Raw genomic sequence first — 26,256 nt, 5'->3', positions numbered from 1 at the left:
AAAAGAATCTGGCAGCGGTGGGATTCGAACCCACGCCATCGAAATGACTGGAGCCTAAATCCAGCGCCTTAGACCACTCGGCCACGCTACCATATAGACTCACTGTAAGCAGAATACTGAAGAAAAACTAAAGACGTTCACATCTTAGAAGCTGACTGGTTTTAATATAGTGGCTTGCTTCAGATATATATATGCTTCCAGATATAATAAACATTAAAGGTCCTATAACATAGAAACAATAGAAATCCCAGAGCAAAATAAATTCCAATACTCCTCCTCCGTCCTCCAGCCTGGCGGTGGTACAGTGAAATTGGTGACCATCGTGTGGATTTCACACAACGAACGTTAATGTCCAAACGCAAATCACTGTTTTGTTTATTATGGAGCATACTAGGTTTGGCTATGTTTATAAACAAACTGCAGTGATAAGTCCACAAGATGGTCACATATATAGGCAGGTCAGGTCACCATTTACGGGAGGACATGGACACCCCCCAACAACGCCTCTGTTTTTCATATATTATATGACAGTCATGGATGAACTTCAACCTGATGTTTGCACTTTCTCCCCTTTTAGTCCGTACATCTACATTAACGTTCACATTTCAAATATAAAGTGCTTAACCTATGGCCACGGATGTTACAATTACGTACGGGTCCTCAGAATGACCTTTATTTTCCGTATTGTTCAATAAAAGGCATTTTAATCTGATTGGTGGCCATTTTATCCGTATTTTATCTGCGTGACCCTATTGATTGGGAAGTGTATTGCACTCTGCATTATAACTCTATGGGAAACCGATCGGATTAAAATGCCTTTTATTGAACAATACGGAAGATAGGGGTATTTATGAGGACCCGTACATAATTGTAACATCCATGGCCATGGAGTAAGCACTTTATATTTGAAATTAAAACGTTTATGTAGATGTACGGGCCAATAAAGGAGAACGTACAAACACTATTTTGAAGATCATCCAAGACGGTCATGACAGATGAGATGACCGTCTTGGGATCCAAGGCTACAGAAGGGGGCGTGGCAGCGCTTAGACGGTACGTGCGGGGAGCTCGTACATCCATGGTGCGTGCGCGTGCACGTGTCGTGCGTGTGTGTGCTGGCACTGTGCAGACTGCACTGTTTGGAACCTCTGTGTTCTGCTGGGATCGAACCAGGACCTACAGGGTACCTCGGAGAACCAGGATCCACACGAAACCAAACCAGTCCTGTTGTTGGAAGACTTTGTATTGCAGTCATTATTATAACGTACTTCCGCCATCTGAAAGAATCACCAGTTATCAACAGCTGTCAAGTTAAGGTGAGTGGAACTGGATGTTCTTTTATCTGTTGCATTTGTTATTTTGTTATTGCATATTATTGAATTAGTGACATGCTGCATTATTACATTGTGCAGTTGGTCACTCATGCATTTGTCTTTGTATGGTGGTGATCTTCATATTTTGAAACATAACCTCAGATTAGTTTGGAACGCGCATGCATGCACATTTCTGTGTAAATTGCAAGTCTATAAACCCATGCATCTGCTAACACAATTATAACACATTGATATGACAAGATAAGTTTGTATTCATAAGTTTGTATTCATTCATTCATTTATGCAGATTCTTTATGAGGAAGAAGTGTTTTGTTAACAGCCATGATACAATCTGATTTGTTTAGATTCCCGGTGCATTCTTCTGGCATAGAAACCCAAGCTTAGCAACTGCACCCACACCCCATGAACCCACTTGAAACTGTTGTTTACTTATCACTCTCCTGGCAATCCCCTCCCTTTGCACCTTGGCTGCAGCCAGCCACACGTTCATATATAGAGCACTGGTTCTCAATTCCCTTGATGGGGTTCCAGGGGATCCCCAGCTAAGTGAATGATACTTAAGAGGAATAGGAACCAAGTGGACCTTTAAGGGTCTGTACTAGAATGTACAAATAGACAAAAAAATGGGGGTCTGCATACCAAACTGAATGGGTCCTTGAATTTAAATAGGTTAAGTGCCACTTATTTCTTTATACTGTTGGGTAAATCCGAGCTCTCATGATGTATTGGTTGTTTGATTGACATTTTTATTGACAGAAATGCATATACATGAACATGATATTTGTACATAATCTATCAAAAGGATAAAACACAAAAAAAGCTCAAGAGCTTATTTTGAGTGCAAATGTGTGTAAACTTAGAACTCTAACTTCTGTTTGAAATAACGTGTCATGGATTTCTGTTCAGTCAGTAATTGATGAGGCAAGAGGCACTTGTATAATGGTGGTGGAGTCGGTTGTGCTTTAATTGCATGGATTCATGGGGAGAAGTATATACACAGATCGGTAATGAGGTAGCACTGCCAGCAAACACAGGGATCAGACCTTAGTTATACCCTAGTGTCACAAGGACAAGCTGTACCAAAACAATAGCTATCAGCCCTAAGCAAAGACACATTGACTCTCATAACATGCAAAATATCATATCTTAATCATAAGGCAAAAGATGAACAACATAAGGCAAAAGTGAAGGACTGACAAAGACTAACACAATAACAATATGACATGTAATTCTGCCGCAATTCTTCCTCAAACGCCAGTGACACCAGAACCCTCTGCCAACATGGATCATGAGATGATGTTCGACATGGAGGAGGAGCTCAGCACCAAGCGGGCCCCCTCTGCTCCTCGTAGAACCGCTGTGGTGTCTATGGTGGAGCGCCAGGCGCGGAGCGTCTCTGTCAGCGAGGACGACGACGAAGACTACGTCGTCTGTCCCATCCTCAGCGACCCCTCCAAAGACATCTGTGACTATCTGAAGTCACTGGTTCTCTCCAAATCCTTGTCCAGCTCCCTCCCAAAGAGCAGCTTTACTTTCCAGGTGAGCCACAGCCAACCATGACATCGATATACCGTAGTCAATTATCTGACAGCGCTGATTTTTTTCTTTTTTAATACTTAAAAACATCTCAAGTTGCAATGAAAGGAATGGCTGCACTATTTGTTTGTTGTGGGGACCATGCACAATGTAAAAATAAAATAAAAAGTTTCCCATTTGAAGTACTGTACTAGAGGTTCATAGTTATTCCATCTTGAGTCCCTTTGGCAGGTCACAATTAGAACATAACATGGGAAGCAAAAACACCCAGGATACATAATCCAAAGATATACACCCTCGCCCAATGTCAGCTAATAATGACCTGACCAATGTATTTGTCATTGGCATTGTCAAATAAAAAACGAGATCATTTGCGTACATGAGAAGACCATGAGACAAAAATGTCAACTTTCACACTGGAGCACAAATGTTATGTCTTTACCTCTCTACGTAGAGTGATACTGAAACAGTGGTGGAGCCTCGGTCACACAGTGACATATCTGAACACGCCCGGGTATGTTACAACACATTCTACCTGCCGCCGTCAACAATGACCACCTCCGCCCTCTGTCCCTCTACCATTGTTTTCCCCTTTAACACATTTTCCCACCTTTTTTCCTTTAAGCATATTTTTCCCCCCTTTTAGCATCCTCTTTTACCTTTAATTTAACCTCGTTCCCACTTTTATCTCCAGCTCACGAAGAGATAAAGCCTGGGAAATAACTGCTGCCGAAAGTGTCTAACCGGAAGTGCAGGAAGTACAGGGCTACGTGTTGTCCAGCCTACCAGGAATCTTCCTGTACTTCCTATACTTCTGGCTGGCTGTAGTTCTTGTCCAGCCTAACATTAAAGGGATAGTTCACCCCCCAAATGATTTGATGACATTGGCATCTTTCCGCCGGTCATCAAATTATTGGCTTAGGAATGCGACAAAAACAAAAAAGATCTCCATGAATTCAAGGCTTCATGGGGTTGAATTGATAGAAAATAAGTCCTTTTTGGTGTGAACTATCCCTTTTAATTCCCTCCCTTTTTTCCAACCTCTGCCTTCACCTTTTGCTTACAGCATTCTGTTTTTGTCTCTCCTAATCCACTTATCGCTATTTCATTGCAGCTGTAACCTGCACTAATTAAACAGCTGTAAAATGTGTTAATTGTCATTATACTGTATAGTAGTTTTTTGCAGTTCATAATACAGTTTAAAATACCCAGTGAAAACCTTTTGTGAAAACATTTGCTGGGACATTCCTGTCATCTGTTCATTGTCATACTGTACCACACTTTCCTTGATTGATATAATCGAGGAAAGTTGATTTAATCGAGACTGGATCACAAGACTTCAGATCATATGATGAAGAGATAGTGTTTCTTCATGGGATAGCATGGAGGGATCACGTCCACACTGTCTGACTGGTGAAATTTGAGGTGTACTCATCCCAGCGGACGGAGATGATGTCCTGTCTCCCCAAAACACACCCCTCTGTGTATCTCACATGTAAATAGTTCCCTCTAAAAATAACTTGTTCTAGAATTTCAAGTAGTAGAGGCGACCAATCACGTCAGAGAGAGCAGTGGTATGATGTCGCATAAAGGGCAGGGTTAGGGTAAGGTTACTTACTACCATAGGTCACCATTAATTGTGACACTTCTTGGATCAGGGATTAGTTCCTAGAAGTTCAGCACAACATTCCTGCACTGGATGGAATAAGAACTCCTGTGGTTATTAAATTCAGCTACCGCCTGTAGCAATTGATATTGTTATTATGAAATTAATTGGCCCTTGTTTGACACCATAATATTGCATATACCATAATTGCATGCCATATTTAAAATCTATGGCATGTTTGTATTGTTTTCAACCTTATTAAGTAACCCCATTAACCCTATCCAACTCTATTAAGTAAATATTGGGACAAAATTGACCCCACATCTGTCATTGTGTGCTATTTTGTTATTGATAAATTGCCCTAAATTTTGATTATGAGTGGCAGTCTTAATATCTGACTTGCCTAAACCTGCAGAAACCCTGAGTGTAGCTGATGTCTAACCTAGGCCCATGATGTAGCTTCCTCCCTAACTTGATACTCATGTATTATGTCACAATCTCTTCATAATTATTTTTCTTTGAATCTTCTTAATCATGTTTGCTATTTTCCCTTTTTCTGTTATCAAAATGTTCACTTTTTGTCTGCATGCGCCTCAGAAATGAGTGTGATTCCCTGAACAGGCTTTAAATGTGTTTATTTATGATGATCTACTCTACGCTGTAGGCAACTGCTCCAGTTCTCCATTGTTAAGACTCTTTCAAAGTGAGGTCTGTTTACTGATATGTTTCTCTGTGGTCACAGGCACAATGGAAGAAGGCCATTCAGAAGGCCAAGGTGATGCCTGACCCCTGGGCAGAGTTTCATCTGGAAGAGAAAGAGACAGAGGCCTGCACTCGCTACAGGTATTACGTATATTACTAATTAATAGTTTAACCCTAACCCTAACCCTGCAAATCAATAACACCCCACAAGTTCAAGCCGTGTTTGTGTTTCAGAGACTGTATCTTCTTTAATGTTATATTATCAATAACATCTTTCTTCTGCGATCAATATTTGTCATTATTTATCGAGGCACCATTGGCTTTTCAAATCTATGTAGGTCAGTGTCAGTGACGCTAGACCTTACTGTTGATAAATACAGCTGCCCCCTTCTGCAGCGTACCGTGCATGGCATACTGACTGACTGAAATCATTTCCATTGACGGGGCCAAGATTTTATTATCTGTCCCTCTGGGACTGGGTGGTACACTGAGTTCCAATGAGGGCTGCGTGCCAAGCTACTGTATGTTAGTGTGAACAAAGCAGATTACCAACATGCCAAGCTAATGTACGTGAATAACAACAAAGCAGATTACCAACAGGATCAAGAGGCAAACGGTCAAATTCAGGGACTCCAAGACCTTTCAGCTCAACACCCAAAAGAAACATTTTTTGTTTCCCCCAGTACCCAAACTTGCAAAAAATCACTTAAGACCTATTTCTAAAATAGAGAAAATAGCCACGTTGTGGCCCACTGTTTTGACAGTGGTCAAACTACTGTCCAGTTATTATCAGGATTGAAACGGGATAAGAATTCCTCTGCCTGTACACCAGCCAGCGTTCCTCTGTGTTTGTGTAGTGACTCACCGGGCGTCCGTCCACATGGTCCTTACATAACAGCCGCTGGACGGCATGGATGAAATCTGCTGGCGGTGTGCTCCTCCTCATGTAACTGTATCTATACAGTTTTTTACCCACTGGCATTGTGCCATGATCCCACCACCTCCCTGTTGTATGAGGATTCACAGAGTGTCAGAGTGACACCAGTACACAGTGTTCCATGGTATACAGTGTGCGAGACTGGGATAACTCCGATGTCAGGGTTCGGGTTGTGATATCTATGTGGATAAGTGTGTGTGTACTGTACGGTGTGTATGTATATACATAAAAAACTGAACTTCATTTTACTTAACCACTTAAGCCCGATTCAAAAAATCTCAAGAATGGCTGATCTACTATGCATCGCATCCGCTGCGTTGTGAGCTTGTACGTCGGGACAAAATCGTCTGTATAATTGTCGGTACCAATGTCAAATAATGGCCCATATATGGGCCAAACCGATCAGTCGGGCCCTACCTTTGTTTTCACTGGGAAAAATAGCTATGCTATGACAACAATAACAAGACCAGGAGACATGGTTCTGCCAGACCTAGGCTAAGCCGGACTTCACATGACGTGTCAGCCTGTGTCTATGCCCATGTATGGACGAAAGGGGGACAGACTTTTCTGACTGGGACCTAAGGACAAAGGGGACAAAACCTGTTTTTTTCCCATGTATGGAGAAAACGGGTACAAAACATGCCCATGTATGGACGAAAGGGGGACAGACTTTTCTGCCTGGGACCTAAGGACAAAGGGGGCATGCCCATGTATGGAGAAAACAGGTACAGAGCCTCATGTAAGCCAGACCCCTTGGGTCTGGCAATCATTAACTCAAGTCAAACATAGACACACTGAACCCAGACATACAGTGTGTCTCTGTATACACGTACTGTACATTTCAGTGTCTTGTTTGTGTTCATTACATTTTGCCATGGAGAGAAAGCCTGTAGCTTTCTGTGTCACCATGATAAGAATTTATAATGGGCTGTTAACAGCTGGTACTATTTCCGCCTCGGAGGCCAAAGGCCAGCCTCAGCAGCCTGACTGAAAAGTTCTCATTTGTAATAGCTTCGAGATCAACGGGAAAGACTTATTCAGACAGGATTCAGGATTCTCGCCTTAATACACGCCAGGCCCTATTTTCCAAATTCTCTCATGTAGGCTAATTGAAAAAATCCAGTAATAGAGTTGCAACGCTGTTTTGCTGTTTGTGATGAAGTTGCACAGACGGCAGGGTCATTGGGTCTTCACTGTGACGTAAAACCTGATCCACTTATAGAGTCAACCAGCCTTCAGAGTTATGTGACAGATGTGTTTTGATTATATAATAAGTGTGTGTGTGTGTGTGTGTGTGTGTGTGTGTGTGTGTGTGTGTGTGTGTGTGTGTGTGTGTGTGTGTGTGTGTGTGTGTGTGTGTGTGTGTGTGTGTGTGTGTGTGTGTGTGTGTGTGTGTGTGTGTGTGGAGCTAAACTTGCAAACCGCTGGACCACTTTTTGAACTATTTAACACTCATTTTATATATAAACGGAGGTCATGGGGGCTTGGATCAGGCTGAAACCTACTGTGCCCAAATTTGGAGTCATACGTCATAGAGATGTCTTGTAGTCGACTGATGTCATACATAGATGACACATGTGTCAGATGACACATGAAGTCAGAGATCTACATTGGAGCCACACTCCAGTGTTTCTGGGGAGCCACACTGTTCCCATGTGGATCCCCAGAAACACAAGAAAGCCTGAAGAAAAACACAGACAGTGTGTGCATGTCGGCAGGGGGCGGCCATATCTCAATGGATAGAAAGGCCGTCTGGGAAAAAGAAAGTTCCCCCGGTCTATGTGTCGAAGTATCCCTGAGAAAGACACATAACCCCTAACTGCTCCCTGGGCGCAGTATTAAAAGCACTTCCCACTGCTCATAATAGTTTGGATGGGATAAATGCAGAGAACAAATTTCACATACTGTATGTACAAATGTACTGTGACAACAAAATACCTAAAGTTTGTAGATTGGCTATTTTCAAACTGGAACCCCTTCAAGGACCCTGTGGTGGTCCCCGCCCCCCACTTTGAGAACCACTGGGTTAAATGAACAAACAGCATACTGTACGTCATCCAGTTTATGTGTCGTTGACGTAGTGTTCCTCCCTGTTGTCCTCCTCAGGTACAATGCCATCACTGGGCAGTGGTCTGAAGATGAGGTGCACATCAAGATGTCTTCCAAGGTACTGTATGGCCAAAGGCTTCTAGGAAAACAGACAATTTCATCTCAGGATAAAAACTCAATGAACTAAATTGGTCTATGTTTCCCACAGCCCTTTGGGAGAGGAGCCATGAGGGAGTGTTTCAGAACGTAAGTCTCACTTTTTTTTAACTTGAAAATATACGATGTCCAGAGGCCAGAGGCTATTGCCCTGATGTTCCGGCTATAATCTCAGTGCAATGTCAACAATGTGGAGGAATATCTTCTTCTTTTTTTAAGCCAATGTTTCTCTCACACTGGGTCAGGAACAGAAAGTGGGTCATGAGATTATAGTTTTTTTGACAGACTATTGTCGTAACCTAATATATCCTTTTCTATCGAACCTTCTTAATTTCGAAGACCCCCAGTCCGGGGTACAGGTCCGCTCGGTTCCATTTGTACACTCTCAGAGTTACAGACCCGTAACAATCCTATTGGACCCCTGGTGGTCCCCGGACCCCCACGTTGAGAACCATTTTGTGACCTAATACACTGTATATTGAGTCCTGATTTCATGGACAGTGCAAAAATCCAGTCTGCCATGCGGGACTAGTTGAGAACCAGGGTCCTGAGCTGTAGAACCCAGGCTACACATTCCACACATAGCGTCCTCATGCACCCTGACCCACAGAGACCAGCCTCTCTGATGGCTCAGACACACATGAAGCCAAAGATGGTAATGAATGATGAACTCTGCAAACTAAACCTTCTGCACACTGCAGAGGGTATATTAAAGCCCGACCCGTATATCGGTCTGGCAGATATATCTGCCATTATTTGACGATTTGTAACCACTTTCAAGTGGTTTGGCCGATACAATATATTGTCATTATAGGCGAACATTTTCAAAAGTTTGAATTATGTATGTGTACCTAGAGTACAGTAGCACCCTCCCTCTGTTGCTACACTTTCACACCCTCTCTCTATTTTTGCATTGGATCACTGAAACAATAAAACTTGAGTATGCTGCTGTAATTGGTTGGCAAAGTCTACCCCAGCGATGGGAGAGGAAATAAATACCCTCCAAATTGAAACTCTGATTGGTTGCCCGTCTATCCCATCTCTGGGAAACTCTAACCCCCATCTAAGAGCTAAGGAAGTTGAACTAAGAACAAACTAGCTCCCGAGGTGACTTATTAACAGCTGTCTGGCCTGCTGGTGTGTGTGTGTTTTTGGAGTACTGTATGTCCATTCTGATAGCAGCCAGCTGGGTGGGGTTGGGTAAGGTCTTTGATGACCCTCAGGGATTTCCTGAGGCAGCTCTGGGTGTACACCTCCTCCAAACAGGGCCGTTCAGCTTCAGTTCACAGCCAGCAATATGTTCATTCTCAGCGCCTTGCAGTCTCTGTTCGAATACCAAGTAGAGACGCTGCTTGTAAAGAGGCTTTCAATTGTCCCTGATGAATTGAGGCCATAATTTCTTCAGGCGTCCTGAGTCCTTAAATATATAATATTTCATATGTTTGCTTATTCATACTGTTGTATAATTAACGTAAAATGTTTTAATATAGTTCATTTACCTTTTTTTAATCTATACCCTTTTTTATCTATCAAAAAGTTATTTGTGTTAGTTTTTATTTGTATGTATTTATTCAAAATTCTCAAATAGAAACTGTAATCAAATCTAAGTTTTTCAAATTGATTAGGAAGGTTTGCACTTAAAATATCAGTCAAAACATCCGTAATAGCTACGACTCTCCAAAATCAGGATCAGCATCAGACCTAAAAATCTGGCATCTATCGGGCTCTGCTTTATATTCTATAATACATCATTTACGGTCAATTTAACACATTTTATCAACTACAGTAGGCTGAACATTTAAATGTGTCCATATGTGGGAAAAATTATACAGACATCCATCCGTCCCTAGTTGAACCAGTCCAGCAGGATGGAATGTACTACAGAACATTCTTTCTGACAAAACGCAGAACATAGATAGCCTGTCACCCACTCAACAAGTTCAAGCAAGTCGGCTAAATGACCCTAATCCAGCCCCACCCCATACACACACACACACGCACGCACACACACACACACACACACACACACACACACACACACACACACACACACACACACACACACACACACACACACACACACACACACACACACACACACACACACACACACACACACACACGCACACACACTCACAGCAGATAAAGAAACTAGTCACAGAAATGAAGGTGATCAGAGATTGGTGCCTATAAATCTAATCTAAATTCAGTGCATATGTTAAAACCTGGTGGAAACAGTTGGGATATTTAAAGTGAACATGGTGGTTATGGTGTTCTACACAAATGGATTGTATTTGTTAAGGTCCTTGCAACCTGCTATACAAGTTAAAAAACACTGCTAATTCTTTGATTTTGTCTGTTCATTCTGTCTACGTCAGACTAGACAAACTCTAATGCCCTTCAAAGCCAAAGTAAAGTGCAGTAACTATGTAAAGAATTAAACAAATGCGGTCCGGGCACCTAGGTAGTAGCCTGACAGCGAGTCGCAGGTTCAAGTCCCGATCCTGACGGCCTTTGGTGCATGTCACTCCCCATCTCTCTCTCCCCATTTCCGGTACTATTTGTGTTTTTTTGTGCGTCTCTCCAGGAAGAAGCTGTCCAATTTCTCCCACAGCAGAGACTGGAAGTCAGCCTGTAACTATGTGACTAAAAGCTACATGGAGCCGGTGGACAGAGATGTGTACTTTGAAGACGTCAGACTCCAGAACGAAGCCAAGCTCTGGGGGGAGGAATACAACCGCCACAGGCCTCCCAAACAGGTACAATACAAAAGGTTCAATAAAGGTCTGTAACTCTGAGAGTGTACAAAATGGATGGGTTCATTTGGTTCATGTTGTAGTCTCTCAGAGCTATGAGGGTCCGTGGCCTAATGCAGACCAAACTAGGGATCCTTTGAAATTAAATAAGTTGGTGAACCACTGGTGTAAATTAATGCACGTTTTTCAGGTGGACATCATGCAGGTGTGTGTGGTGGAGATGAAGGACCGCCCAGGGAAGCCTCTCTACCATCTGGAGCATTACATCGAGGGAAAGTACATCAAATACAACTCCAACTCTGGCTTTGTGAGAGACGACAACATCCGACTCACCCCACAGGTAGAGGCTGCAGTGTTATCGTATTAATAGCATTTAGGGCTGCAACAATTGATCAAACTAATCGATTAAACAAAATAATTGATGATTTGATAAAATGGTGCATCCAGCCGTCTCAATATCACCATTCTCCGTTACCAGCACCCAAGGATTGTGCGCGTCGTTATTAATGCACTGGCTCGGTTCAACGCTTGCCTTAAAATAGATAAAGCCGTCCTGTTGATGGAGTAGCACAACACCAACGTTTTCGCTGTGGAGATAGTACTGATATGCCATCGCACACTTCAGAGCGTCTTGTCGTTTACCATCCACTGCCGTTCGGTTAAGTAAAATAACATTTTGGTGAATGTTACATAGGCCATTTTCTCATATCGTCCTCCCAGGTTTGTACTGTAGACGGGTGTGGGATCATCACAACTCCGTCATTTATCAGCTGAGTGGATGAACGTTGCCATTTCAGTTGCATTGTTAATATCAGTTACAAAGTAAAACAAGCACATCTGATCAAACGAGAATCGGAAAATACATCCAAAGACTCTCCGAGATTTGTCCTCAGAGTGGAAGTAGGGGGCGCGGCCAGGAATAGCGTCTATATTAGCTCCTTTATCCGAAGCGCTTTACAATGTGCATTACATTCACCCACTCACACACACATCGACACACGGATGGCAGAGGAAACCAATGCAAGTCACCAACCTATTCACCAGGTCAGCATTTAGGGGTTTAGTGTCTTGCTCAAGGACACTTTTTAGACACTAACCCGGGGGGAGCCAGGGATCGAACCGGGAACTTTTCCCATTCCCAAGCGGCAGCCCTACTCTCTGGGCCACTGCTTTCCTGTTTGTGTCCGTCGGTACGGCTCCTGATAAGCTGTCTCTGCCCCCCCCCCCTCTCTCTCTCTGTCTCAGGCGTTCAGTCACTTCACATTTGAGCGTTCAGGTCATCAGCTCATCGTGGTGGACATCCAGGGTGTGGGAGACCTGTACACCGACCCACAGATCCACACCGAGCAAGGAACTGACTTTGGAGATGGAAATCTGGGTACAATTCTATTTCTCACTCACTCACTCACTCACTCACTCACTCACTCACTCACTCACACACACACACATTTATTGAAACATGGACTTATTGAAATGAAAGAAAGGGGGTGAAACAGTGTTTGTGAATATAGGCCGTTCCTGGGTGCTCATAATTCACGTAAGAAATCCCACATAAACTATATCTCCCGTTCATTCATAGAGTTTTGAAGCGGATTTGTGCCGGAGAAGCTTCGCATGGATTAAAGTTCAAAGTCGCTACGACTGATTTATGTTAAGTCATCGGTATGCGATTAAAGAGTATTTAGAAAGTATTGGAAAATACAGAATTCAGAAGCATCGTCCATAAAACCCTAATGGTCTCGGATATTTCATAAAAGCACATTTTAAAAGCCTCAATTTGCGATTTCTTCAACTGGTTGGCTGTATGTGGAACAGCAAGAACATTAATAATGCTTTAATCCCTGAGAGTTCACATTGTTGTTGGTGTGTACTGTATCTTATCAGGTGTGCGGGGCATGGCGCTGTTCTTCCACTCCCACCTGTGCAATAAGATCTGTAAGGTCATGGGCCTGACGCGCTTTGACCTCTCACCCGCAGAGGCCAGCCAGCAGGACAGCATTAACCGACTGCTGGTAAGAGTGTGTTGCTTCATTTATATACGAAAATAACCTCTGCTGTTAACTCATTCACTGCCAAGGTTAAAACATCGTCTACCGTTCCCTTGCCAGCGAAAATGGCGATTTTACTGTACTGTACCTTTAAAAAATCATGGAATATTCTCCGTGACCGCCGTCCGGCCGCGATCCTCCATTCCAGAGATATGGCCATTTGAATGTGGCTTGTCCTTTTTTTAAAACACATAGAAAACAACAGAAAAACTGAAAATGTGACTTTTATAAATCCTTTAACATGGAAGATGCCTCGATTTTTGTTGTTGTAATCACGTGATCTCTGGGTGAACTCTTCTTCGGTGGTGCTTGGATCATTCACAGGCTGCGGAGAAAGATCTAAAAGCTCAAAACACGTCGCTTCACACCACGTTTCGAGCTTGTGGATCTGCTACTTTTAATGCTTTTATTGTGTGACTGTAGTATGATCAAGTAAGGCATTAAAAACACAAAGTTAAAATATGGAGATAAGAGGTTTCTGCCCGACAGCAACAATATATTAAATCGGTTATTTATATTAACTGTTACACCCCTAATAATAATATCACTCCCACTCCTTGCAGAAGTCAGCTAAGACAGTGCTTCGGGGATGCGAGGAGGTGGTTGGCTCTCCTCGTACGCGAACCATTTCAGGGAGGAGTCTGCCTCTGTTGTCCCCCTTGTCAGAGACGTGTTCTGTGGACGACGGCGAAGGAGACTCCATCCCCTGCTCCCCTCACATCATCGTACCTGGATCCATACCTGTACCCGGCTCCTTCAGCAAGTCCCCTTATGGTAAGGACGATATGGAGGCAGAGGTTCTCAAAGTGCGGTCCGAGGACCCCCTACCAGGGGACATTGAAGGGGTGCCCGGGGGTCCACCAGCAAAATGAGTTAATATACTGTAGTAGTAATCGATGCCTATTTTGTGCATGTAATTGTAGTCAAATGTTTTGAAACATTTGACTACAATTATCTTAGAATAATCTTAGAAATATTGTAAATCCTATACAGTTCTTGGAAAAAAAAAGATTTTTCAAAAATAGCCAAAGAAATCTAAACTAACACAGATGCGTTCCAGGTCTTAATGGGTAAACCACACTTAATCGCTAAGGAAATATTTTATAGTTGCAGCGATATAATTATTCTTCTGTGTTGTGATTAGTATTTTCTTGCTGTCTCTCCTCTCTCAGGTTTGTCTTACAGTAGCATAGAGGAACATGAGAGACACCGCAATGACAGCACCAATAGCAATGTGAGTCATTTTGCAAGCAGTTAACATACATTTTGACAAAACCACAGCCAAAAACATGTATGACAAGAATATTGATAGGCTATTTGACCTTTTTTCCTCTTTTAGGAGTCAGAGAGTGGTGGAGACAGCGGCTACCCCAGCGAGAGGAGAAGTGAAGGAGATGAAGGTGACCATGTTAATGGGGTAAATACTGATGCCATTCAGCCCTCCCTCCATTTGTCTCATCTTAACCCATTAAGACCTAAAGCCGATTCTACAAAATGTCTGTTTTTAGAATGTCTGTTTTTTGAAAAAACTTATGTTACTATGTGAGTGGTTCTCAAACTTTGTCATGTCAAGGACCCCCAAAATGATATGTATTTGGCCGCCGACCCCCATCTCAAAATATGTGGTTCTAGGGACCCCCAGAAGCAAAGATTTGAGTTAAAAATGTTCGATTTAAAAATATATGTATTCAAAGATTTGCACACATTTTCACGATTTTTCAAAAATAGCAGATCTACAAGCTCGTAGCGCGGCACTCGGTGCCGCGCTATAAGCTTGTAGATCTGCTATTTTTGAATAGCCCAAAGTGTAAAATAATGCTTTTTTTAGCTCAAATCAAAAAAGTGACAGAGATGCGTCCCAGGTCTTAATGGGTTAAAACTAGTCTGAAAGTTTTGGGGATTAGATGGTAAATGGACTCTATTTTCATTTATATAGCTCCTTTCTCCATGTCTTTCTCTTGGCTTGTAACTTTAACACTGCTGATTTTTTTGGTTGGAAAAGTCAAGCCCTACAGTAACCATAGACATTTTATTTTAAGATGGAAAAAAAGAGTATTTGAATTGGTCAGCAACTAGCAAAAGAATACATGTTCAGAGAAATCTTCCATAAAACCCCCCTAATGGTCTCATAAATGTCACAAAAGCAAAGGTTAAAGCCTCAGTCTGCGACTTTCTTCAGCTGGTTGGCCATACAGTATGTAGATTAGAACCATGGTTCTCAAAGTGGGGTCCGGGGACCCCCAGGGGTCCTTGAGTGGGTTCCAGGGGGTACCCAGTTAAATGTTGGATATTTAGTAACCAAATGGACGCTTATGTTGCTGTAACTCTTGAGAGTGTACAAATGGAACCAAATGGACCCTTACGGGTCCATTTGGTTCCATTTGTACACTCTCAGAGTTATGGTGGTCCGTGGTCTAATGCAGGGCTTAGCAAAGTGGGGTCCGGGGACCCCCAGGGCCCTACATACATCAGCTATTTTCCAAAAATCTTGATATTCTTTGAAAATGTTTGAATATTTTTTACATTTTTAACACCACATCTGGAACTCTTTTCAGATGGGGGTCCGCGACCAAATCCGCATTCATTTAGGGGTACTTGACCTGAAAAAGTTTGAGAACCACTGGATTAGAACATCAGGAACATTTAGTACGATAACACCAAAACATTATAATTACATTTTTTACATACATTGTTTAGAACACAGAGCACTAGTGTGGGGGACTCCTTTGTTTATTTCCTTTTTTTTTGTTGCTTTAATCACTGAGTCTAGGTTTTTGATGATAAAAAATACATGTTGAAGACTAGGTGTCTGATAATGCATGTTGTATATCGTCATGTAGGGCCGTGCTCGCTACACCAGACACTATTCCGAGTCGGAAGAGGACAGTGTCAGACTGGTAAACCATAATATATAAGGACTGAAGTGTGCAAATCTCATCCCTGCCTTCATCATCATAAATAATCATAATCATCATCATCACCACCTTAATCAAGCCACCCTGCTGTACCCTGCCTCATCCTTTCTTTGTCTTGTCTCCTTACTTTGTTTTCTTTCCAAGGTTATTATAGTTTTGAATCCACCCAAACTACTAGACTTATTCATGAAATAAATTGACAAAGACATGATTTTAGTATGTTTTAGCAAATGTTCTAAAACGGAAAATACCATTATAGTTAAAAAAATATTTTTGTAAAGCCTTGTTTGAATTTTTGATTTAATGTAACTAAAATGTGTGGTTTTATGCATGTATTAATTATTTTTATTTAAATTCTAGTTTTTATTTCTTTAGTTTTAGTTAACTATAATAACCTTGGTTTCTTTGTCTGTCAATCACTGGTTTCTCCCCATAGATAGATTCTCCTCTTTTTGTCCAGTGGTTCTCAAAGCTGGGTCCGGGGACCCCCAGGGGTCCTTGAAGGGGTTCCAGGGGGTCCCCAGCTAAATTATGTACAATTGGGAACCAAATGGACCATTACGGGTCCACAACTCTGAAAGCGTACAAATGTTATTTGTGCACTCTCAGAGTGGCTGAGAGTATGGCTTAATTAATGCATACCAAACTGGGGTTCCTTGAAATTACAACGCTTGAGAACCACTGTTCCTTTCCTTTCTCTGTTCCCTCACTTAGAGGAAGATGGTTGCTCGCAGCAGATCTAATGCAATCGTCAGTTACTCTCCTGCTGACACTGCGAACAGGGTGATTATTGTGCTCAGAGACCCATAACCAGGGCCTCTCGCTGTGCTGGTGTGTTGTGGTGCAGTCATACTGCGCTAACAATGCTTTATCCTTTATATAGATCGTCACGACTGTTATGTACTAACTGTGGTGCCTGGCAGTTTTACGTTAGTGTTATTTTTGACCTGCACGAGTGAGCAGATGAAAACATTAACCCTGCTGTCTGTTTTGGGCATGTCATGTCAGGCCAAAACTTGTCTACAAATTGGGCTTAAAGGTGGTGTAAGTGTTCGAATAAGTGTTAAGTAGCTCTATTTTCCAATAGCAGTCATTACTATGGTGTTTGTTCAGTAACGGGGGGTCTCCCCGTCTATCCAGCTCTTTAGTAAACAGAAAATTACATTTTCAGGTCAGGATATCCAATCAGGAGAGAGAACTCATACAGGTTACAGGATAAACAAGCGAAAATTGGAAGTGATGAAAAAACAAAACAATAAGCGGACGTAATTGGAATTGGAGCACTCAAAAATTGGCGCTGATAAATTATCTCTCTCGTGATTGGATGAAATTGGTATCCCGACCTGAAAAACATATTGTTGTGGTTGTTTTCTAAAGAGCTGGAGGAGAGACGGAGAGACCCCTGTTACTGAACAAACACTCTATAGCAATGATTACAATAGAGCTTTAACCTTTTTATTTAAACAAATAACTTGCACCACCTTAAGTGGTTACATTCTCATTTGCATAGAAACTAAAGTCTACCCAACAACCTGAAACACCATCTACCTCACCCACTCTTACTCACCCACTCTACTCACCTGTTTTGATAAATCAGCCTGATTATCATGTTGACTATAATCAGCTATGATGACTGCTTGACTGCAAGATCCTGTTCCTGCTTTTAAACATGATTGTGTGGTGGAACATGCCAACAGGCATGTACTCCTTCAGTACTCAGCTAAAGGATAGAGTACCCACACAACAGCAACTTATTACATGACGTATTTTCAACTGAAAAAAATGTTGCATTGCCATGCCGAGAGTGCGTTCTAGCCAGCACCAACTCGGACTCCCGAATCGCTGCCCTCCACACTCTCCTGTCGAGCGTCAGGGTCTTAAGCTCGATGGTGTTGTTAACTACTGTCGCCTCTGCGAGTTGGTGCCGCAGACGAGTTGGTGTTGGCTAGACTGCACTCTCGCATCACATCGGTATGCAACAGTACAGTATGCAAATGTTGCATACCATAGACCAGGGGACTTCAACAGGGGGTCCGGGACCCCTAGGGGGTCCTCAGAGCTACTATAGGGGGTCCGCCAAATCTTTGTGTGATTTTTTTTTTTTTTTGCGGCGCTAGCCGCTCTATACCTTTAGGTATAGAGCGGATCCTGCTCTATACCTGACTTTGTCCGTGTTCACCGTCAACGTTCTGATTGGTCAGACCCGTCAACGTTCTGATTGGTCAGACCCGTCAACGAAGTGATTGGTCAAGCTTCACGTGACACATGGCTATAAACACATTATAAACAGATATCGATGACATAATGTATCAAAGGCGCCGCTACCTTCACACAGGGTGTGATTTTTTACATTAACTTGAACCCTAGAATTCCTTTTCTGAGGGGAACATTAGCCAAAAATAGCAGATCTACAAGCTCTCAACGCCTCGCGCTGCAAGGCGTTGAGAGCTTGTAGATCGGCTAATTTTGGCAAAGAGGCTATAGGTGTAGAGGGACAAAATAGCAGACTAAGTAAAAAAAAACTTTAATCCGAAACACAATTTTATACTATACAGAGGGGGTCCCTGCTTCATCTCTCTCTCGGCTAGGGGGTCCTTCGCCTGAAAACGTTGAAGACCCCTGCCATAGACATTTATTTTCTTTCTGCTGAAAATGTTGTCAAGTAGTCTTAATCAGCTTTGTGTGAAGTGTGTGTGTGTGTGTGTGTGTGTGTGACTGTTTTGTTGATTCTAATCTGTCTTCTGCGGGTGTGGTAACCTTCTCCCCTGTGGTTGTCCTTTCTCCTCCTAAACGTGTACGGGTGCAGCTGACAGAGGAGAAGTGGAGTTTCTATCACTCTTCTCGGGCTCACGTCCATCGGCCGTCCTGTGTGGACGTGGAGGTGGCCAGACTCGGCAATCTGCTGCAGCAGAAGCTGGGCCAGTCGGTCCTGGGGAAGGTGAGGGCCTACAGTAGCAATCATTACTACAGTATAGTGTGTTTGTTCAGTAACAGGGGCCTCCCTGTATCTCCAGCTCTTTAGTGAACATAAAATACAATAAGATTGGTATCCTGACCTGAAAATATATTTTCTGTTTTCTAAAGAGATGGGGAGACTCCTGTTACTGAACAAACACTTTATAGCAATGATTACAATTGGAAACGTTTTAACCTTTTAACAAAGAAAGAAAACAACTTTTCCTTAAAGGGATAGTTCACCCCCTTTCTATCTATTAGTCACCCCATGGAGACTTGAATTCATGGATATTGTTTTGTTTTTGCCGCATTCCTAAGCCAATAATTTGATGACCGGCAGCGGTTCCGGTAGGAGACACCAAGAGTCTCCTTTGTATCTCCTACCGGAACCGCTGCCTACTGTTCCGCTGGTCATCAAATTATTGGCTTAGGAATGCGACAAAAAAAAAGTTTTTTTGGGGGTGAACTATCCCTTTAAACAAATATATCACTTACTCCACCTTTCAAGTACCTGTGCACAAGATGTAACAATAAAGACCAACCTTGAACCTCTTCCCCAGGTCCACCTTGCGATGGTGCGTTACCACGAGGCGGGCCGTTTCTGTGAGAAGGACGAGCAGTGGGACCAGGAGTCGGCCATGTGCCATCTGGAGAGAGCTGCAATGTGTGGGGAGCTGGACGCCATCGTAGCCCTGGGCCGCTGTTACATGCAGCTGCCCCATCACATACTGCCAGAGATGGAGGTGGAGGTAAGCCTTGGCCGTGGCCGCTTTGTCCTATCTATGTTGCAGAGTTACTCAGATTACTACAGGGGGTCTGCCAAATCTTTGTGTGACATGATTTTATTTTTTACCTTAACCACTTGAACCCTAGTATCCCTTTTCTGAGTTGAACTTTAGCCAAAAATAGCAGATCTACAAGCTCACAATGCCTCGCGCTGCGAGGCGTTGTGAGCTTGTAGATCGGCTATTTTTGGCAAAGATGTATAGGTGTAGAGGGGAAAAAGAGCAGACCAAGTTAAAAAAAGAAAGGTTAATCTGATATTTTATACAATATAGAGGGGGTCCCTGCTTCATCTCTCTCTCAGCTAGGGGGTCCTTAGCCTGAAAACGTTGAAGACCCCTGGTTTAGGACTAAAAGAATGACCGAAATGAAGTCATATTAAAATACATAAAATATTCACAGAATATTAATGGAATAATTCACTTACAAATAATGTGTAATTCTTAATCATACAATATTCTCCAATACCTAATTAAGTGAAAAACATTTGAAGATATAGACCTAATGTATGTTACAATTTGCCCTATTTGAATTGCCAACACAAAGGACTGCAACTTTATTTATTGATGGCGTCATAGATAGACGGTTAACCGGCCACAGTCCAAAGGTTAAACGTTTACCAAAAAAGGTCCAAATGAAACAACATGCGTGTACATTAGTACACGCATGTTGTTTCTATGTGTGTACACTTCATCTTACTGTACACGCATGTTGTTTCTATGTGTACAGGACAACGCGGGACGGAGGATGAAGGGCTTCAAGTACTTGCTGCAGGCTGCTGAGGCCGGGGACAGACAATGTATGATCCTGGTGGCCAGAGCCTTTGACACCGGAGACAGTCTCCCTGCCGACAGGTCAGTGACAACCATTGTGTCCGAAATCGCACCCTACATGCTGCATACTAATCAGTGTTCTATTTTTCAACCTGCTTTTGAGTGCATATGGAATAGTATGTTTCATTTCAGACATAGTACTAATGAATCCACACGGAATGTTAGTTAAGTGCCCCATCTTGTGACAAAGCAGAAGTACTACACATACATGTTCCCAAATCATCACTGTGCATAGCAGTTTTAACATAGTTTATTTGACAGGTCATCGGCTCCAACAAATACCTACATTCTACCTGTGTTTAATAGAAGTGTAATTGGCGTTACAATGGAGGGACTATTTGAACTATTTTCTGCTTGAGGCGCCCAGAGCGTTCCGTCAAACAACTGGACCACCGACCACCGAATGCACTGAAATGCTGACTCTGGTCAACTAAGTACATAATAGGGTTTTTAAGTGGTTCAGAGGGTTTTCCTGCTTCGTTCTCTCTCAGGAAGCAAGACTGGGAGGAGGCGCAGCATTGGTACGACAGCGGTTTAAACACCACCGAGGATGACGAGGTGGGAGAGTTTGACGGCATGCAGGGCGAACCTCGCCACCTGCTGCTGGCCAGGCTGGCAGAGATGTTCCAGGAGGGAGGCCACGGCCTCACCGCAGACCCACAGAAAGCAGGTAGGAAATAGATAGATAGGCTTTTATTGATCAAGTACAACATTTAAATTTAAATCAAAGCACAATATCCTCTGCCCAAACGTGCTTATAGCTCAACAGCGGTGTTGATTTCGTCAACTAAAACTATGATGAAAAATGTTCGTCGACGTTTTTTCACCGACGAAAACCAGATAAAAACGAAATAAAAACTAAGCTATGATGACTAAAATTAGACTAAATATACTGACAATTTTGTCAACAGATAAATACTGAATACTAAATACTAATAAAGACAAGTCATAAGTCAAGTCATTTTATGTTTGAGCTCGGGTGTTGTGTTCTGAAAATAGCAGATCTACAAGCAGATCTACAAGCTCACAACGCGTCCCGCTGCGACGCGTCGTGAGCTTGCTATTTTCAGCATGTAACCAAGTGTAAAATGAAGGTATTACGACACCATCAAGGCACCGCCAAAACATTTTAGTTGACTACATCAACTGTAGATTTAGTCGACTAAAATCTTATGATATTTAGTCAAAAGACTATGACTAAAGCGAAATCAAAATTTGCTGTCAAAATCAACACTGCTCAACAGTAGAAATTGTGGTGCATGTGGTGGAACGTGGCAGCTTTAAGTACTTTGTCATACAAGAAAATAGCCGAAATACAAGCTCACAAAGCATCGCTTTGTGACATGTAGTGAGCTTGTATCAGCTATTTTAGCTTTTAGAAAATAAAAATAACATTTTTGAAAATATTTTTGTTGAACATTTTCACCTAGAATGATTTCCTGTGTTGTTCCTCCCTACAAGGTGATCTGTTTACAGAGGCAGCAGACGCTGCCATGGAGGCCATGAAAGGCCGCCTGGCGAACCAGTACTACATGAAAGCTGAAGAGGCCTGGGCACTAGTAGAGGAAGAGGAGTAACTAGAAACATAATGGATACATTTTTTTTTTATTACGATAAATAAATACATGTCTTGGTTGAGACATGTAGGGGAGGGGGGTTCGCATCTCTGTTTCAGAGACAGCTTTTTTGTTATGATAGCAATGGAATGTAGAGGCAGACAGACTGTCAACCAGGCCAAATCTGTCCAAAAAGGCCATTTGAATGATTCAGGATTCCAGCCCTGAATGTTACGTTTACATTATGTTTAATGACAGCTTTTTATGTTGTTGTTGTTCCAAATGCTGCTGCGTGTCTGTCTGTCTGTCTGTCTGTCTGTCTGTCTGTCTGTCTGTCTGTCTGTCTGTCTGTCTGTCTGTCTGTCCGTGTTATCTCTATGCAACCATTCAGAATCAGGCTTTAGATTACTTGGTGTTCAACCACTTAAGCCCTATAAACGTACTTGTATGATGCGTAGCAAAGATGGCAGGAAATAGCAGATATACTATTTCACATCGCATGGCAGCACGAAGCCTAGTGAGTTTATAGATCTACCATTTTCACTAATATATTGAATATTTTGAACAAAACAAACGGCACGGTTTGTTTGTTTGATTGATTGATTTGATTGATTGAATAAAATAAAAACTCAAAAAAGCAAGTAAAAAACGAGGTAGGAAGATTTGTCCAGTGGTTAAAATGGAATAATTCATCTTTCTGCCTCAGTTTTTTTTGTCTATGCATGTGTAATCCTGGGTTAAATTGTATGTTGTATACATGCTGCTTTGGTGCTAAAAGTGTTGAATGAATGAAGAATGTCTAAGGAATCAAAAACACAATGGTTTATTGTTTTCTTAGTTTGTTACTAATTTTAGAATACTCATTGTTTGGCATGGAAGTATAAAAAAAAGAATATTTGAAATACATGAAAAGGTGTAAATAAACTTTTATTGCATTTTGTTGATAAATTGTGTTGTTTTGTGATTTCTTCTTAATCACAATTACATTTTAAATAAAGGATTAAACTAGAGAAACGATGTACCATAGTTTATGGATGGGCAAACAAATGAATATAGATGAATAGTATATAATAGTATAATAAAAACAAGTGCCATAACATAAACCCTAAATACAAATTATCTCTATTAGCGGACCCGGGTACAAATACATAAAAGAGAAACAGGAACATGAGAATTAACTCATTCAAATATACAAATGCAAATACTTATTATTATTGCACTAACTTGTTGCTATTATTTACACAGGAGTAGTAGCAGCAGAGCTATGATCAATGTATGTTCTTCGGTCTGCTGGCTACAGTTATCGGTACAGTATGTTTTGAGCCACTTAAGCCTGAATTATACTTCATCATATGGCAGTGTCATGCAACAAAAATAGCTGATCTAATGAACTTGTAGATTTGCTATTTTCACAGAATTTTCACCTGTAATGACCCAAAATAGGCATAGTGTGCACCCAGTAGAACAAACATCCCTGCCAGAGGCAAGTCCTAATATTAGCGATGTAAGCAGTTAACCACTTCACCCTGTATACCTAGTCCGCTCCTTATTCCCTCTACAAAAAAAAAACTTCACTGATAGTACCCGAAATTCACAGTGCATAGCGTGAACTTGTAGATCGGCTATTTTCACTGAACGTTGTTTGGCCCAGAATAGAAACGCCAGGTTTTAAGTGGTAAATGTAAATTAAAGAGGCACGGATGTTACTGTGGAATTGATTTCCCTTCCTCACACTGTAAACAGCAGATGGCCACTGAAAGTACTATGGTGATTATAACTGTCATGTATCCATGTATTTTCCCAGAGTTTCACACAGACTACATCCCCTGCCTCCAGCAGAAGTGAGGCTCCATTATATGAGTTCACTCTATAGGTAGGTTGATGTCCATAGGCAATAACTACATGCTGGCTGTTTTTAACCAAGACAGCTCCTGCGGCATGACTTGCTGATCCTGGACCATCGACGACAAAACTGAACTGGTAGACACCTTTCACTGGTGCAGTGAAGAAACCTGGGTTTGGATGGAAATATGACATTTCTATTCCTTTCATCCAGCTATTTTTGTACAGATGAATGGAATCTATTCGATTATGCTAAATAATTACAATTAGCTTGAATCATTTCAATCAGGTGTTTATACCTGTAAATGATTGTGACAGGCCTACAGTAAACTGTTTCCATGATGTGTTATCTATTACTGTACCTGTATTTTTATTATACGCATTGCCAACATTGGTGATGACATGTCTGTAGATCAGCGTAGTGTGAACATTGTAAGGTCCTGTGTTTCCATTTCCAGATTCCACAAGTGAGGCAGAGAAAGCCACTTGTTTGACTGTGAAACACAAGTGACATGTAATAGGACAAGTATTGTTGCAATCCAGTACTAGTCTATTAATACACACAAGTATATTTTTCTGCACATAAGTTTATTTTTCTGCCTTACCTTCATTCTGCTGCTGTAGAAACCGTACCTCATGCTCTGTTGCATTTGATCTGGTTTCAATGGTTTCAAGGGCAGCTGGGAAATATAACATGCAAAAAACAGTCATGTTTGAAAACAAATTTTGTAAAATATTTCAATACAATTATTTTGTCATCAGAGCAGTGATGTTAGAACCACAAAACCATGTTTGTAAAATATTTCAACATAAGTGTTTAGATAGTTATGCATACACTGAGGTCAATAGAACTACCTTCGATCATGTCCATCGCTGCTCGTAGCTCCTGCTGGGTGTGTTGTAGTTCAACTTGTTGCTTGGTCATCAGAGCGGTCATCTCTCTCAGCACTGCATGGATGTCAGGCTGACAGGCCTGTTGGGTGAAGGTAGAGGCTGCTGCCTTGTCTCCCTGTGTGCAGTGGTGGAAAGTAACTAAGTAGGCCTACATTTACTCGGCTACTAGTACAGTAGGCTACTGTACTTGAGTGTTTTACTTTACTTAGTAAGTACATTTTTCAATACTTCATACTATTAAAATGTTGTACTTTTTAGTCCACTACAATAATTTGCATGCATTAACCCTTTAAGCCTATTTTATATTTCATTTTTTCGAAAATAGCAGATCTACAAGCTCACAACGCGTCAGAGGCAAAGCATTGTGAGCTTGAAGATTGGCTATTTTCGAAAGATTTAGACACATTTTGTAAACTCCTGAAAAAACGAATGAAATGGGACATTCTGCATAATGAGTAGGCTACTTTTACTTTTGGTACTTTAAGTATATCTTGATGCCAATACTTGTGTATAGCTACAGTACTTTTACTCAAAGGACTTTTACTTGTATCAGAGTATTTAGCAATAACACATTGTGTTATTGCTAGATTTACTTACCACCACCGCCTGTGTGTCAGAATGAACATCATGGATCCTTCCTGCGCCGTTAACCACCTGCTGTGGAATGTCATTCAGGCGAACCTCATCTACAGTGTCTTCTCTTGCCACTGTACATGACAGGCAGCCTAGTATCAACAACCCTAGAAATGCAAACATTGTGTCTCCGTATCTGTTGGATGCAGTCATTCTAATTCTCCTCACTCTTGGGTTTTGAGCTACTGTCTCTGTTGACCTGTTTAAATATATCCACACCACGTGTTTATTCATACAATTATTAACCCAGTGTTATCTAAACGTATTCATCTTATCTAAATTTGCTTTCATTGAACTATGAGGCTTTTATTTTTCTCCTCTTATTTCCTCCATAAACCAAAGATTCTCTGCTCTTTGGATACCAAATGTATGTAGAGTGTACATGGAAAAACAAGACAGCAGAAAAAAAAATGTGATATGTTTTATTTTATTTTCCAGAAGCGATTATTTTACAATAGTCTCAATCATTCAGAAATAATGTTTGTTCATGAGCTGCTCCAGCCGGCTCCATCCACTGCAATGTAATTCACCAAACTTCCGGTGCGAGTTTTGCCACCTGTGAGTGTCACGTCATATATCTAGAGAATGGACGGACTTTATGTCCTTCCCTTTCAAAAGCTTCCTTGGTTGAAGGAAGTAAGTTCAGTTACTTACTTGCAAGACAGTCAGGGTGACTGACAGCAGTAGAAATATACACACTCACACTCTCTTGTCTTCACAC

At 41.7% G+C, this 26,256-nt stretch overlaps 1 protein-coding gene and 1 long non-coding RNA gene across 6 annotated transcripts; one reads left to right on the top strand and one right to left on the bottom strand.

The window, feature by feature from the left end:
- The first annotated feature begins 1,092 nt into the window (after window positions 1-1,092).
- On the top strand, window positions 1,093-23,114 carry eef2k (eukaryotic elongation factor 2 kinase). Of its 5 annotated transcripts, XM_084078732.1 has the most exons (20): window positions 1,093-1,316; window positions 2,593-2,873; window positions 3,325-3,384; window positions 5,219-5,319; window positions 8,222-8,282; window positions 8,373-8,410; window positions 10,908-11,079; window positions 11,267-11,416; window positions 12,322-12,454; window positions 12,961-13,088; window positions 13,688-13,898; window positions 14,297-14,358; window positions 14,464-14,541; window positions 15,965-16,021; window positions 16,754-16,822; window positions 18,846-18,977; window positions 19,555-19,743; window positions 20,507-20,631; window positions 21,102-21,280; window positions 22,072-23,114. In XM_084078732.1, the coding sequence occupies exons 2-20, from the start codon at window positions 2,616-2,618 to the stop codon at window positions 22,185-22,187; spliced, it is 2,319 nt and encodes a 772-aa protein (XP_083934858.1). In that variant the 5' UTR covers window positions 1,093-1,316; window positions 2,593-2,615; the 3' UTR covers window positions 22,188-23,114. The 5 variants fall into 5 exon arrangements, with proteins under 5 accessions (XP_083934858.1, XP_083934860.1, XP_083934859.1 ...); XM_084078734.1 differs by lacking the exon at window positions 3,325-3,384; XM_084078733.1 differs by lacking the exon at window positions 15,965-16,021.
- Window positions 23,115-23,926: 812 nt separating this feature from the next.
- Window positions 23,927-24,690, bottom strand: LOC311059661. The gene is made up of 3 exons (XR_014602184.1): window positions 24,614-24,690; window positions 24,371-24,502; window positions 23,927-24,178 (listed from the first exon to the last, which is right to left on the bottom strand). It is a non-coding gene; the product is annotated as an uncharacterized lncRNA (long non-coding RNA).
- Window positions 24,691-26,256: the final 1,566 nt, after the last annotated feature.

Source organism: Gymnoscopelus microlampas (assembly GCF_963454915.1).
Source record: "Gymnoscopelus microlampas genome assembly, chromosome: 14".
NCBI classification, from domain to species: Eukaryota; Metazoa; Chordata; class Actinopteri; order Myctophiformes; family Myctophidae; genus Gymnoscopelus; species Gymnoscopelus microlampas.
The sequence above is the reverse complement of the archived record's forward strand: the minus strand, read 5'-3'. Positions and strand labels throughout refer to the sequence as shown.